The sequence below is a fragment of the Panthera tigris genome, chromosome A3, assembly GCF_018350195.1.
Source record: "Panthera tigris isolate Pti1 chromosome A3, P.tigris_Pti1_mat1.1, whole genome shotgun sequence".
In the NCBI taxonomy this organism is placed as follows: domain Eukaryota; kingdom Metazoa; phylum Chordata; class Mammalia; order Carnivora; family Felidae; genus Panthera; species Panthera tigris.
The window spans coordinates 69,134,832-69,149,889 of record NC_056662.1 but is presented as its reverse complement, the minus strand read 5'-3'; the positions used below and the strand labels follow the sequence as shown (position 1 = coordinate 69,149,889).

Here is a 15,058-nt window from a genome sequence, read left to right as displayed (position 1 = left end):
ATTAAAAAGATATATGAATAATTATAAATTATTGAGAGCCATATTATCTCAGAAAGAAGCAAAAAATAGCTTACACATGAATTTTTGGAAAATTTGGAGTGCTTGCAGTCTACTTATTATTATAATTGAACTACATTCAGGTCATTTTAAGAGTAAGCCTAACTTTCAAAAAGTAGGGTGATTATGGAATCTGGGTCAGATGAAGGAGCAGTGTAGTTTTGAGAGCTATCAGCCTGCCTATCCAAAATTGCTTTTCTGTCTTCTGGAGTTGCCTTTCAAAGAATACAAAATAGGAAGGGGAAAAAAAAAAAAAGAAAACATCATTTTGCTTCTCGTCAAGATACTTCTTCCAGGAAAATGATTCTACCTCTGGAGAATTTTAACTCGGGTGTTTTTCATTCAAAAAGTAATTTAAACCCTACAATATGATTTTGAAGGTGAAGTTTTCCAATACATAAACCAGCTTACCATTTATAAGTGAACATGCACAGAAGTTTCCACATTTTCTGGAGAAATAAGCTCAAAATAGCAGCGAGTGTGTGAGACTGGTCTGCAATACCATATTCTGCTTTACTTAACTGCATTTGTAAGTATTGTTAATGATAGTCTATAATCTGGGACTAAGTTTAAAAAGTGAAGGAAGAATTTTATTCAATTCTTAGAAACTATTGAGTGTCTACTTTGTGCCAGGTACTAATCTTGGTGCTTGGCTATGGTGAGCAAGGACCCTGTCTGCACAAAGCATAGATTGTGGTGGAGATCCATCATCTTTTTGGTGGGGTAGGGAGGAGTTGGAGGAGGTGTGTGTGTGTGTGCATGGCTAACCCTAAGTTATGTGATCATGGGAATCCCTGCTTTTCTTCTCCATCTTCTCGAACCTCCCTTTCCCCGGGGTATCCAATTCACTCATGAGATTGTAAATCACTTACTGAAATCTGTAGCTAGAATTGCCCCAACCCCACATCCTTCAGTTTTTCGTAGCTGATTTTGGACTCATGAGGCAGTATGTGCATTCATATATCTACTTACTCACGTCAGAAACACCCAACTCTGTGGCAGTGGTTCTATTTCACGGGCAATGTGTTAGCATAGGTCAACCTTATCATCTGCATCAATTGGGTTAGAAAATATTATACTCGTTCCTGATCACTACCTTTGTTAAGGGAATCTCCAGATAATAAAATATAAATCACCAGGAAACGTGAAAAAAATACAGGCTTGGATAGCTTGAAAGTCATGGTGAGAGGTTATAAAACTTGGGACTGTCATCCATGGAAATCATTTTCTCCACTTCTAAAGATCCCCAAAGAAAGACAATCTTGAATCAACTTTCCCAAGGCTTAATAGCTCTTTCTCTCTTCAAGAAAGTATATTGAAGAATTAATCTAATTTGTTTTTGTTATTGCTTAAGTCCATTTTCTCTTCTTTTGTGGTCAATCTACACTTATTGAACAGTTACACATATTTTCTCAAAGAATAATTTGGTATGTTATTCTTTATAATAATCCTCCTTCAAGATAAAGGTAAACCGAAATGGGACTAGCATTGGAAAGATGCGGCTTATTTGGTAGGCACAAATCAGGTATAAAATACCAATTATATGTTTGTGCCAAATTTCTTTTTCATTCTAAGTTTATTTGAGAGGGTCGGGGGAGAGGGAGAGAGAGAGTCCCAAGCAGGCTCCACCTGTCAGAGCCCAATGTGGGGCTCGAACTCACAAACCTGAGCAGAAATCAAGAGTCAGATGCTTAACCCACCGAGCCACCCAAGCGTCCCAAGTATGTGCTTAATTTCTAAACATTTCCTTATAATAGATTAATTTACCACCATTATTTCTGTGTCTACAAGATGATGGTATTTATTATCATGCAGTTTGATGTAGTTGATATTTATTGAAATCTTACAATGTGCCTGGCATTGGATGATTGCCTTTATGTAGATTCTCTCACTTGCATACATTTTCTTCTTTAACCATCACAATCATCCTGTAAGATGCTATCTCCCTAAAAGGGAGAAAAGTAAGGCTTGGGGAGATCATGCAGTTAGGTAATGCTTGAGCTAGCATTTGAACTCAGTCTGATACCAAGGCCTACACTCTTACTCTGAAAAATAAAGTATCCATTAACACACTATATCAGGAAATTCATTAGCGACACTAACCATTGGCTCAGTTTAGTTTTGCCACAGGTTTGCTATATTGACCTGTTAACTTTATAGCACTAATCAGACACAGGCTGTCTTATTTTTTCTATTATATAAATATAAATGAATTTAGAACTTGTCAGTATTGGCTGCTATGAATTCTTGAATGGCTTCTTAAAATAATTTAGATAGTTAACTGGACATAGATAGCCAATTTACTCTTAAGTCAGTGTGACGTGTATTTTGGAAATGTAATTATGCTTAGTATGCATTTTATAGAGAAAGGGTATGGATCTCTCTTTATCTTAATGTCAGAATGGCTCCAAGTTTGTTAAGGTGATGTGATAGCAGATGCCTGATATTGTGAATCCTACCAGTGGATTTGTCCAGTGTACCATTTGGAGTCCAAAAAGCCATAAGAACTATCAGCAAGCAGTCAGAAAGAACCACGCAGCCCATTGAGATGAAGTGCCTTGGGAAATGAGAGTTAGGACAAACTTTGCTCTACATTTGTATACTTTAAAGTGAAACGGAACACATGTAATACAGGTTGAATGGATTTAGAGCAAACACAACATTTCCAGAGTTACCTAACATTATTCAAACAGTTGTTAATATAGGCCACAGGGAAAAAGAGAGCTTCTGCATTTTAGTTGTATTTAATGATTTTTCTGAGAAAATTCAGTATGTTTTCTGCCTGAATTTATTGTGATTATCTTACAAAGTTTATACGCATTGTGACTATGTAGACCATAGAAGAATTCCTGTATTTTAGGGGACCGTTACACAAAGTAATTTCAAATACTTTAATGGTGGGAAAACTGAAAAACCTTTATATTTAATAAATGAATTATCATAAGAAAAGCAATTGTCTTGTAAGTTTGACTCTATACACGCTTGAAATAATGAAAGCTGTATACAAATCCATTCAAATTATTTGAATGAACTGCAGCCAGTTTGTATGTGTATGTACACACATTATTTGAATGAAATTAGATTGGAATGGTTACTGTTTAATGAGTTGATACTTGATTTTTATTTGGCTGAGAAAACTATCTCACATATCAAAATGCACTAAACATTATGTTACATGTGTTACAAACGTGTTGAAAGTCACTTAACTGAAGACAAGTTCTGCATATGAAAAGATGGGCCTGGTTTCTCACTGCTATCCTCTGCCCACAGGTTGTATATAAAAATAATGATGTAAGACTGGAATTATCTCGTCTTGCCAAACAAGGAGACCCTAAGATGAAGATCCATGGAGTGGTAGCATTTAAATGTGAGAATGTTGCAACTTTGGACCCAATCACCTTTGAAACCCCAGAGTCTTTCATCTCTTTGCCTAAATGGAACGCAAAGAAAACAGGCTCCATATCATTTGATTTCCGTACAACAGAGCCAAATGGCCTCATCTTATTTAGCCATGGCAAGCCAAGACACCAAAAAGATGCCAAGCACCCTCAGATGATAAAGGTTGACTTCTTTGCTATTGAGATGCTGGATGGCCATCTCTACCTCCTCCTGGACATGGGGTCAGGTACAATAAAAATCAAAGCCCTACAGAAGAAGGTGAATGATGGAGAATGGTATCATGTGGACTTCCAGAGAGATGGACGGTCAGGTAATTTATCATTTCTTCTAACCTGTTTATCTGCTGGAACATGCTATTTACCCCTTGCCACTCCAAAGGAATTAAAACCAAGATATACTAAGATTTCCTGCATTTCTGTCTTTAGGGTAAAGGATATTTTCTGTTTTTATTTCTGTTTCATATCATATAAGAACCAGAAGGAGCTAATTAATCATTACAGTTGGGCATCAAACCCCAAATGCTCAAATGGCTTCTGGAATCACTTCTCAAATGAACATTTATTGGATAATCAAGTGCCAAATCTTGCAAGACATTTTATCTTGAATTTGAAAATGACAAAATTCAGGGTTCCTGTATTATCAATTATTGCTTATATCATTGGATGTTTGGAGGTGCCTGAAGTGGCAAATACAAAATATGAAAAAAAGAAAATTCAGCAATCCACATATAAATTCCTTAGTGTAATTTTTAGTCCTTATTTTAACTTTTGTCTAAGTTGGGTCTGTGGTATCAAAAACACTTTAATCAATGCAGTAGGATTTCAAGAACACTGACAAAACTCTGTTGACTTCCAAATAGCTTCCCTTTCTAATGTTTGAATTGAACCAATAGGGATTCTTTCCTCTGGCTTCCTTCTCTGAACTTTTTTCCTGGAAGTGTGCGTGTGTGTGTGTGTGTGTGTGTGTGTGTGTATGCACATGCCTGTTGGGGGGAGGGAGGTGTGCATGTGCACACACACACACACACACACACACACACGTGGTTGGGGAAAGGAGGGAGTGTTGTAGGGAAGGCCTGAAGAAATAACATTTACTTACTCTGAAACTGGAGAGTGGATTATGAGGCTTAAGGAATTGACTACCATTAGGTTTGTGAGGGCAAGGATCACCTAGGCAGAGGAAACCGCATTGGTGGAAATCCAGAAAGAGACAGGGAGAGGGGGAGAGAGAGGGAGAAGGGAAGAAGCAACTTATTTTAGGTGCACAACTATATTATTTCTTTTACTTTCTTCACCCTATGCTCCCATGCTCTGATTGTTCTTATCACTTACAAATCAAATAAGCTTCTTATAATAGAAGAAACTCTCGGGGCGCCTGGGTGGCTCAGTCGGTTAACCATCTGACTTGGACTCAGGTCATGATCTCACGGTTGGTGGGTTCCAGCCCCATGGCCGGTTCTGTGCTGACAGCTCAGAGCCTGGAGCCTGCTTCAAATTCTGTGACTCCCCCTCTCTCTGCCCCTCCACTGCTCCTGCTCTGTGTTTCTCTGTCTCTCAAAAAATAAATAAATGTTAAAAAAAAAGTTTAAGAAGAGGAAGAAGACAACGCTCCTCTCTTCCCTTCCCGCACTTCCTTATTTGCTTATATACCATACCATCTACTCTGGATTTTCCACTGAATGTAAGATTGACGAAGGCATTTCTTGTGAGTCTGAATTTCTTCCTTTATAAAACGTATTGGGAAGGGCCCAGTATTGACTGACTCCTAAACTCAATGAAGCAGGATTAACAGTGATAGGACCTAGGATTCTATACTTTTGCAAAGCTTTCCAAGGAACTTAATGATCAGTTGGGTATGGGAACCACAGTCCAGAGGACACTTGGTGCTTCTTTGAGATTCGTAATCTGTGATCATCATCCTATTTTAGGAGGGCTGTGCTGCAGCCCTGTGGTGAGTGCTCCTTTCACAGACTCCCTTGTCGCTTAATTACTCCCAGTCTCCCTGCAGCAGAACTGTGTCCTGTTTCACTCTTAGTCATGCCTCGTTTTCCTGTGTATCTATCAAGAAGAATGTGGCAGACTTCCTAGAATATATATATGTTATATATTATATTATATATATTACATATATAACCCAATAAAATAAAGAAAGGGAATGAATGAGAATTGAGAAGGAGGTGTTGGTGAGGGTGGAAAATTGAAAGAAGGTCAGAACCCATTGCTCTGATCCTCAAATTATCTCAGAGACTATTTCTGATTCATCCCTCTCAGGAAATTTGGTCTCCCTCCACATGGAAGATTAGTTACCATCCTGTGCTATCTGTGCTTATTTTATCATTTCTCTACAGTGTCTTAAATGACTGTGAGGAGACAACTCTTTTTTCTTTTTCCTACTGTACTATACTGATTCCATTAGAAAGTAGATTCCTTTTTTTTTTTTTTTGTCTGTTTGTTTTTTTTCTGATTTAAGTTGAGTGGACACTGATGGGAATACAGAAATACAGCAATAGAGTACCTCCTTTTCACGTCCTCCAGCCTGTCTTATTTCTACCAAAGTTAGCAGTTGACTGGCTACTTGAAACTTTCAAACCAAAGTCTTTTCAACGTTTTTTTTTGTTTGTTTTTTTTGTTTGTTTGTTTTTTTGGGGACGGAGAGAGACAGAGCATGAACGGGGGAGGGTCAGAGAGAGAGGGAGACACAGAATCGGAAACAGGCTCCAGGCTCCGAGCCATCAGCCCGGAGCCTGACGCGGGGCTCGAACTCACGGACCGCGAGATCGTGACCTGGCTGAAGTCAGACGCTTAACCGACTGTGCCACCCAGGCGCCCCTTCAAACCGAAGTCTTAAAAAGAGGATTGGAGCATTGACTAATCTTGTGCCTTGAAATATTAACTTGTGGATAATATAGTTTGACTTAAAATATACCTATAATAAAATTTTTAAATTACTCTCAAATATTTACATATATAAAGAACTATGTATATATACACACACACACATATGCATATATAAGAAAGTATAAAGGAAAATAAATCCAGTCATTATTCATTTGATAATCATAATTTATGCTAGTCTTAGGTGATGATGTAGTCTAGTTTCCCAAGTTCTTTGGATGACCTATTACAATAAGGATCAGTTAAATACCTTAATCCTGAAGCCAAATAAAATTTACCTTTTTTTTTCCTGTTTAAGTTCTTTAATTCTTCCAAATTGCCTATGGTTTATTAACTGCCCTGTTTGTCCCCGCATTGCGAAAGGTCAAATGCAGAGAATATTTGTGTTAATTTGGAAAGTTCAATACTGTATGGGAGGAAGAGACATGCCTGAAAGAGGTGTAATTTACATTAAGGAAGAAAATAAAACACCAGATTCTTGTTGAAATCCAAAGGAAAGATAAAGTTAGTATGCTTGGTGATGTTTGGATGGTAAAGTACTTTTATGTGATTACTATTTCAGATTAGTGAATTGAGACAAACGCTACAAAAACCAAAGCTTGTTCGCTAAACCAAGTTCTGCCCTTTAGTGAGTGGAAAAAAAGAAAGTCCATTTTATGTTGGCCTAGCTCAAGGGAGTTTAATGCAATGTTAATAACTGCAGCTGTTAATATTTTATATATAGTATTTTAATTAAGTTCTATATTTGCACACTGCATTGGTTTGGTATAAAGCAGCCTTTTAAAAATTGAGTGAATAGCTCTATGAGCTTTTATTTTACTTAAAGGATATTTCTGAATCAGGTTGGTGAAATACTAAGATTTATAGTTCAGTTGAAACTAATAAACTTACAATTTCAAGAAATAATTCATTTTATTCATTTTTCACAACAGTTATATTCAGCGGCTATACAAAAATTAATTCTTAATATAATGTGGGTAAACAAGGCTTCTACAACAAGAGGTCAGTGTGGTCCGCTTTCTGACTCATGGATGATGAAATTTGCTTGGGATACTCTTTAGCTGAATATATAAAAATATTTAATGAGCCATTTTCTCTGTTATTAAAGTAGAGGGAGCTTAGGGCTGAGAATTATTCTTTCTACCATTGATCATAATAAGGTTAGTAGGAATAAAGCCATGGCTATTAATTGGATGCCAGTAACTCTTGGTTACCTTCGTCAGAGGAAGGGTTAAAACAGACTGAATTTTTAATATTCCCCGAACACTTTATAAAGTAAACTTATGTATGAATGAGAATGTCTTATTCCTGGTCCTGGTACTTTCTTTTGCAATAGTGATTGTTTACTAAATATTTGGTATAAGAAAAAATAATAAAAATGTGTGAGTGGCTCAGTGCCAAACCACCCCTCATATTCTAAAACAAGTAGTATCATCTTTATACTTGAAAAGTAATAGCTCTCTTTTAGTTGTAATGCAAGTTTGTGAGGAATTCACATTACTTCCTGAAAGCAGTTTACACAATATAAGATAACAGGTGCTGCCCTTTTTTACGAATACAATGCCATACTCCAAGCCCACTTGTCAAAAAAAAAAAAAAAAAAATGCAGTGAGGAAGTGACACAATTGTTAGAGAGCTGTGGCAAGCCTGGTACAAAAATGACAAGCTTTTAAGAGAACAGAGCTGCTATCCTCACTTATTCATGAGAACCCTGTATCATTTAGCAAACACGTAGGTAGAAGGAAAATTAATCATAGGGAAGCCATTCACTCCTTTCTACAGACTGGGATGTGCAGCCACAGTAAGCATGCAGTGACAAGGAAGATAGTCTCCAGCACTGCCCATGTTTCTGACAATTTGCCCGTCAGTCCTTTGCTTAGTAAAAGATTGGTATAAGAGCCCCTTGTTCAATGAGAAATATTGCCTACAGATGAAGACCTTCCTGGAACTTGATTTTCAGCACCATTAATTGTGTTAGGCTATATGACCCCTCTTCCATTCTGTGACATGGGAAAGAAAGAGACACTTTAATCCTCCCACTTTGCCTGCTACTTTTGGCCACAGCCTGGCACACTGTAACTCCTTCCATCACCCACTTAGTCTGTGACCAGTGACATGGGACCTAGTGGGCTGAGCCATGAATGGCATTTTCAGATGCTGCACTCGACTGGCAAAGGAGGAACCATACAAAGTGCAGGCATGATTTCCTGGATCAGAGTGTATGATTTGAGTGCTGCAGAAAGGCAATATCCTCAATGGGTAGCTTAAATACTTAACAGAGCAAAAACCCCTAAGTTGCTGAGTTAATGAATTTGATTGAAGAGGCTCATTACTCTGCAAACTTTGTAGGACTTAGAACTGAACATTTCCTTACCAGCCCCTCTTCCCTTTCTAGAGTTCCCCTTTCTCTCTCTTTTGCTCCCAAATTGAACATAAAATAACTGTGTCCAGGTAGTTAAAGTGTGAATTGTGCTAAAATTAGACTGAGGTTAATGACTGTTTTCTTGGGGCATGAATATTGTTTAAATTTGTGTTAAGCTCTTTGGCTCAGTCAAGGGTATCCTCTCAAGCATTTTTATAGCAAACTGCCAGTTTTTTTTTTTTCAAACCATCATTTCACATTGAAATCAAAGAGAAAATTCATTATTATTGTCAAATTCTGCTTGTATACAGCAGAGTAAAGCAGATTGTATCAGTGGTTATTCATGGGTAAGCCTACATTTAACAGCTAAGAAACCATTGATATTTGAATTGAAGTCATAGAGTTCCAGTTTAAGAACTAGAAATTACAGTGGGAAAGGCACAAGGCTCTCTCCCGAGCACATAATTAGAGGTTTATAGTAATCACTGTTTGATGTGAACAGCACTTTCTAGCTATCTATTACCAGCACTGATTTCTGTGTGCACCATTCATGAGTCACCACACTGAAACATTTCTACTTGAACAACCATTAGACGATTTCTCTGTTTAGGTCTTGATTTAAATTTGCTCTTTGACTATAAACATTCCTCCCATACCTCTACCTAGTAACTTGTTGCAAACACTGAAATAGTTTTAAGCAATTTTATAATATTTTTTCTATAAATGTCTATAAGGCACTACACATCAATGGTAAAACTGAAGCACTTTATCAATAACATATTAATTATTTGACAATCCTGATGACTAGATGGAGCCAATTTTGCATAAAATAGATTGTTTTATTAAACTGATGCTTATATTTCTTTATTTTGAACATATTTAAAAAGAAGTCATAGATTTTATTTCCCCCCAAAATATTTTGAGTGTTGCACAAATTCTTTGAGGCCTTGTTAACATGTGCATATATATTTTACATATGACATACTTAGTTGCCATTACTATATAATAAGCATAATTCTTCATTGTAAGTATGATCATAGTAGACAGGTATAATTGACCGGTTATAAAGATATGAATATTCAGGCTTCTATAATGATTAAATTTTCTATAATAAATGAATAAACATTTGGATTGTAAATTGGCATCTCATATTGGCAGAGCTATACAGGTAGCATTACATATCCTGTGATATTAAATATCTTGTAGACAATTACTGACTATTTTATTTTTTATTTTTTTTTAATTTTTTTTAACGTTTATTTATTTTTGAGACAGAGAGAGACAGAGCATGAACGGGGGAGGGGCAGAGAGAGAGGGAGACACAGAACCGGAAGCAGGCTCCAGGCTCTGAGCCATCAGCCCAGAGCCCGACGCGGGGCTCGAACTCACGGACCGCGAGATCGTGACCTGAGCTGAAGTCGGACGCTTAACCGACTGAGCCACCCAGGCGCCCCCTGACTGATTATTTTATACATCAGTCCTATGGGCTTGGTAAATCCATCAAACCCAGAGAGATGGAACCTGCTGTCTCAATCTACTTAATCTCCTTTCCTGGCCCAACAGTGTAAAGGGCAGACCCTGGACTATGGTGTTAGTTGTACCGTGGGACCCTGACCACACCCAGCAGCAGTGACAATCATTGTGGGGTGTTGAGAAGAAACCTTTGGAAATTCTGCACAATAATATTGTAACTTCAATATTTTAATCATAAAATATGCTACCAGATTGATGTTTACAGCTGTCCATCATTGTGTTGGATAATTTTAAAAATTTGTGTGTATACATATGTTACTATGAGTGAGTATGTATGTTGGTATATGTGCATGTGCTTAACACATGGCATGTACATAACACATAAATATAAATATATGCTATCGGTGAAAATGTTCAGGCAGTTCAAAAAGTGAGTAAGAGTTTTCACATGTCACACACCCCCCTCACTAGTTCATTCCCTCCGTCATAGGTAACCACTAAAATAATTTGATTTTGATAAATTTCCATGTATTTTCCTTTGTATCAATATAGCTATACATACATTTACATATATAAAATAACTGTGTGTGTATATATATATATATATATATATATATATACACACAAGACCATTCTTCATCAATTATCAGGTAACTTAAAAAGCCTACTGAAAACTTTTTCTGAGCCATTATTCATAGTGACATCATGTATCCTAGTTTGAACATATCAGTGTGTACTTAGTCCTTCTTTTGTTGATGAACATTTGACTTTTTACTTTTAAAAATTTCACTGTTTGAAACTAATTTAAAAAGAAAATTTTCATGTTAGGTCTTTGTGTATATTGATCAGAATTTTTATAGGATAGATTCTAAGAACTAGAATCACTGGGCCAATTGCATTTTTAATTTTGAAAGATAATGACAGGTTATTTTGCTAATCGGCTGTTGTTTTCCACTTGTCCATAGTACACGATGTGCCCTTTTCCTCCTCATTATTTCCCCTTACAGGATATTATCAAACTTTTAAATTTTGTTCCAAGATTTATTTTTTCATATACTGGCTTAATTCTTGAAATTCCTGGCTCACAGCTGAATCCAAGTAAGCAGAAAACACATAGGAATAAGCAGAAAGCAATATTAAAATTGTATTTTTCTTTTGTTTTTAAATAAATTTATTTCATTCCCTATTATAAACCTATCACATGATATTATGTTTTTAAAAGACACAGAAAACTGAAAGAAAACCATTCACTCATAATCCACTCATATCCAAAACTCCCATTGTTAATATTATGGTTCATTTTTTTATCTTATTAGAATTCTATAGTTTGCATTTTGCATCATACCATGTAATTGATGTTTCATTCTACTTTTATCACTTACTTATATCGTGCCTTGTTACTGAGTTTGAATTTGTTAATACAATATGAATTTGACAAATAAATTTGTAAGTTTGTGGAATCTGATTCTCTTCTGCAATGAGAAAATGAAGCAGAATTACAGAAAAATAAAATTTGTATGTAACTAAAATTTATTTTAAGTAGTAATTTAAGAAAATTTTATTCAAAAAGGAACCTTTTTGACTACCAAGTCAATTCCGTTATTTTTCATAACAGCCACATTGAGGCCTGGTGAATCCAGTATGCGTCCAGGTTGCCAGCTACTTAGTTACACAAAAGCTAGAGTATGAAAGTCGGTTTCCTCTGACCCGGCAAAACCATTCTCCATTACAGCACACTATTTCCTACCTCCCATTTCCTGGTCCCTTAAACTTTTGCAGTAATTTAGAGCATAAACCAAATTTTCTTATTTTTAATCTCCCCTTCAGTCCATTCTTCTTTTCACCCTGAAAACTAATCTTTAGGAAGTGAAATAGCCAAGAAAAATTAGATGGAAAAAAAAAAAGTGGAAACTAATAGGTTATAAATACCAGATGAAATTGGAAAGCTGATTTCCATTTTTATAAACTCAGAACTGTTCTCAACAGTTTTTCCCCTTTAATGTGTACTTTTGCATAAAGCATGAATTCATTAGTAATGCTTCATGAATATTCTTAAATAAATATTACTTTGTCTATTTATCACCTTTGTCTTACCCTTTGCATATGCAACAAAAACAACCAGGTTAAATATTAATATAAGTTAGTGTGATTTCTATATTAAGATTATAAAAGTCATACAAGTGTATAGAAATATATTTATTTTTTAGCTGAAATTGCATTTCTTAAGGCAAAATAACAAGGTGCTTTGGATTCTTAAATATTGAAGCATGAAACACTGATCCAAATAAGTCCCCAAATTCCATCTACCAATTTTAATAGCTCAAATATAGCAATGTTTACATAAAATGTAATTTGCCAAAAACTTTAAATGTAATTATAATGAAAGAAGGTGAAATGTATGGAATAATCAAGCTATTCCAAGAGAACACATGAATGGGTGTAATGTCTGGAAAAAGATAGAGGGATAAACCAATAATATACCTAGATTTTTATTCTCTTAAAACTTTATTTACATGTGGTCCTAACTCAGCGTTTTGAAAATTCTCCTATTCTATTGATATATACAGCTGTAGCAACTAGTCAATTGTCTCTAATTATCAATAAACAAGGTTTAAGTATTTATTTTATGTTTTCTTGGTAACCACCCCTTTTATAACTCAATTGTAATGAAATAGACACTTAGGAACCTTAATATCAAAATTTCACTATGGTCATATGTATGTGTTAAATTGGTATAAATAAATTTAGTGGTTCTGTGATGAGTCTTTCGCTTAGGTGAAAATGCCCTTTGATTCATATCAATAATAAAATCTGTAAGGAATTTGGGATTCAAATCGCTTATCAGAAATGTGTATACTTCAGAACATTTGCATATGTGTGGGCTAAATGGGACATAAATAGAAATATAATAGAAATAGAAATATTAAAAAACAAAAATATAATGTAAATATCTGAGTTTTACTCAGTAATAACGTGTAATTATTATTCAAGTACAGTTTTTAGGGGCACCTGGTGGCTCAGTCAGTTAAACGTCCAACTTTTGGTTTTGTCTCAGGTCATGATCTAACATTTCAAGAGATCGAGCCTCTGTGCTGACAGCACTAAGCCTGCTTGGTATTCTCTCTCCTCTCTCTTTCTACCCCTTGCCTGCTCACACACTCACTCACCCACTCTCTCCTTCTCTCTCTCTCTCACTCAAATAAATAAACTTAAAAAAATAATTAAAAAAAATAAATACAGTTTTTGCTTTGGGAACCTTCAGAATATAAACATAATTGTTTCCATTCCCACATAAATTAAGTTCTATTCTCTTTCTTCCTTGCCATCTTTTAAACAAAGACAGTCTAAAATATAAGTGCATATGCATCGGCAAAGCCTGTAGAGAGCATAGTAGTTGATTTTTAGTCATGGTTGTCTCTATTATGTTTTTATTGAAAATATTTTAATGAATGATACCTGATATATGCATGTGTTCGGTGTAACTTCTTACCTTGAATCCAGAGCTAAATTAAAGTTCTAGCTCCTCCTGGATTGTATTTGAGTTGAGGTTAGGATTATATTCCTTTCGCCTTCCCTCTGATCTTGCATTACGTCTTCCCATGAGACCTCTAAAATTATCTCTCCAAGGGACAATGAGGCGCTATGGGGAAAGTATCCTTATCTTTTATGATACTAACTACTCAATCATTAGTTTTTGAACTGTGGGTTACAGCCTGTTAATTGGTCCTGAAATCAATTTGGTGGGTCATGTCTAGCATTTATATTAAAAAAATTATATAAGAAGAAAATCAGAGTGCCTCAGAAGTAATAGAACTATTCACCGTGTGTGTGTGTTTGCGTGTGTGCACTGGGGTGTACAAAAACCGTGGATTGATTTAGGTGTTGTGATCAGAAAACTCCAGGCTAATCACAAAATTACAGTGAATATCTTACTCTGGCTGCAACAAGCATATTTATAAAAACATATCAGAATTTTCTTATAATACTTTGTTCAAAGCAGGCACTAACACACCATAGATAAAAATAGGGAGACCCAGTCACCGTGTCCCCACGCTCAATTTCTGCGTGATTGTGTGAAATACCTGTCAGAATGAAGACACCGTCACTGTGGAGACTACATAGTGTACTGAGCTGTGCGGTCTCTGTGGGGCAGATGAGAGAGTGGGTGTTATGCCAGCCACTGAATCCCTCATCTCAAGAATCCCCCAGGCACCCTCTTGGTGCAGACTTCTCACACCACCTGTAAGGGCAAGACAGCATTTCCAAGTGTTTTTATCTCCTGAGCTGAATCCATCTTGTTCCATGAATAACAAGGTATATGGGAAAATTACATATTTTTTTTTCAAATGTAGCCCACTCTTGTAAAACTTTGTTGTTATTCACTTGCTCTGTGTCTCCTAACAATTGTCTCTCAATATCATATGTTCATTTCTAAGAAGCCTTTTGAACTAATTAGAAAACAGGGAGTGGAATCCATCTCCCTTTTGTCTTAAAACACAGAAATCACCGGGCACCTGTGTGGCTCAATCTGTTAAGAGTCCAACTTCGGCTCAGGTCATGATCTCGCAATTCGTGAGTTCGAGCCCCGCATCGGGCTCTGTGCTGACAGCTCGGAGCCTGGAGCCTGCTTCAGATTCTGTGTCTCTCTTTCTCTCTGATCCTCCCCTGCTTGCTCTCTATTTTTCTCAAAAATAAACAAAAAGAAAAAAAAAGACAGAAATCACTGTGTTCATTACATACAATTTCTTGCTTAAGAAAAAAATATATATGTATATAATATTAATGTCCACCTTTCCTTTTGTCATTAATACTCTTGCTCATCATTTTAAAATTTTTTTTCTAAGGATTTTCTGGGATCTGTGTGCTCCTAAAT

At 36.0% G+C, this 15,058-nt stretch overlaps 1 protein-coding gene across 19 annotated transcripts in view; it reads left to right on the top strand.

Moving 5' to 3' along the window:
* NRXN1 (neurexin 1) overlaps positions 1-15,058 on the top strand; it is a 1,119,427-nt gene that overhangs the window by 483,610 nt on the left and 620,759 nt on the right. For all 19 annotated transcript variants that reach the window (XM_042981375.1, XM_042981374.1, XM_042981369.1 and 16 more), the window contains one exon: positions 3,328-3,766. In XM_042981375.1, coding sequence (XP_042837309.1) covers positions 3,328-3,766 — 439 coding nt within the window. The remainder of the gene's footprint in view (positions 1-3,327; positions 3,767-15,058) is intronic.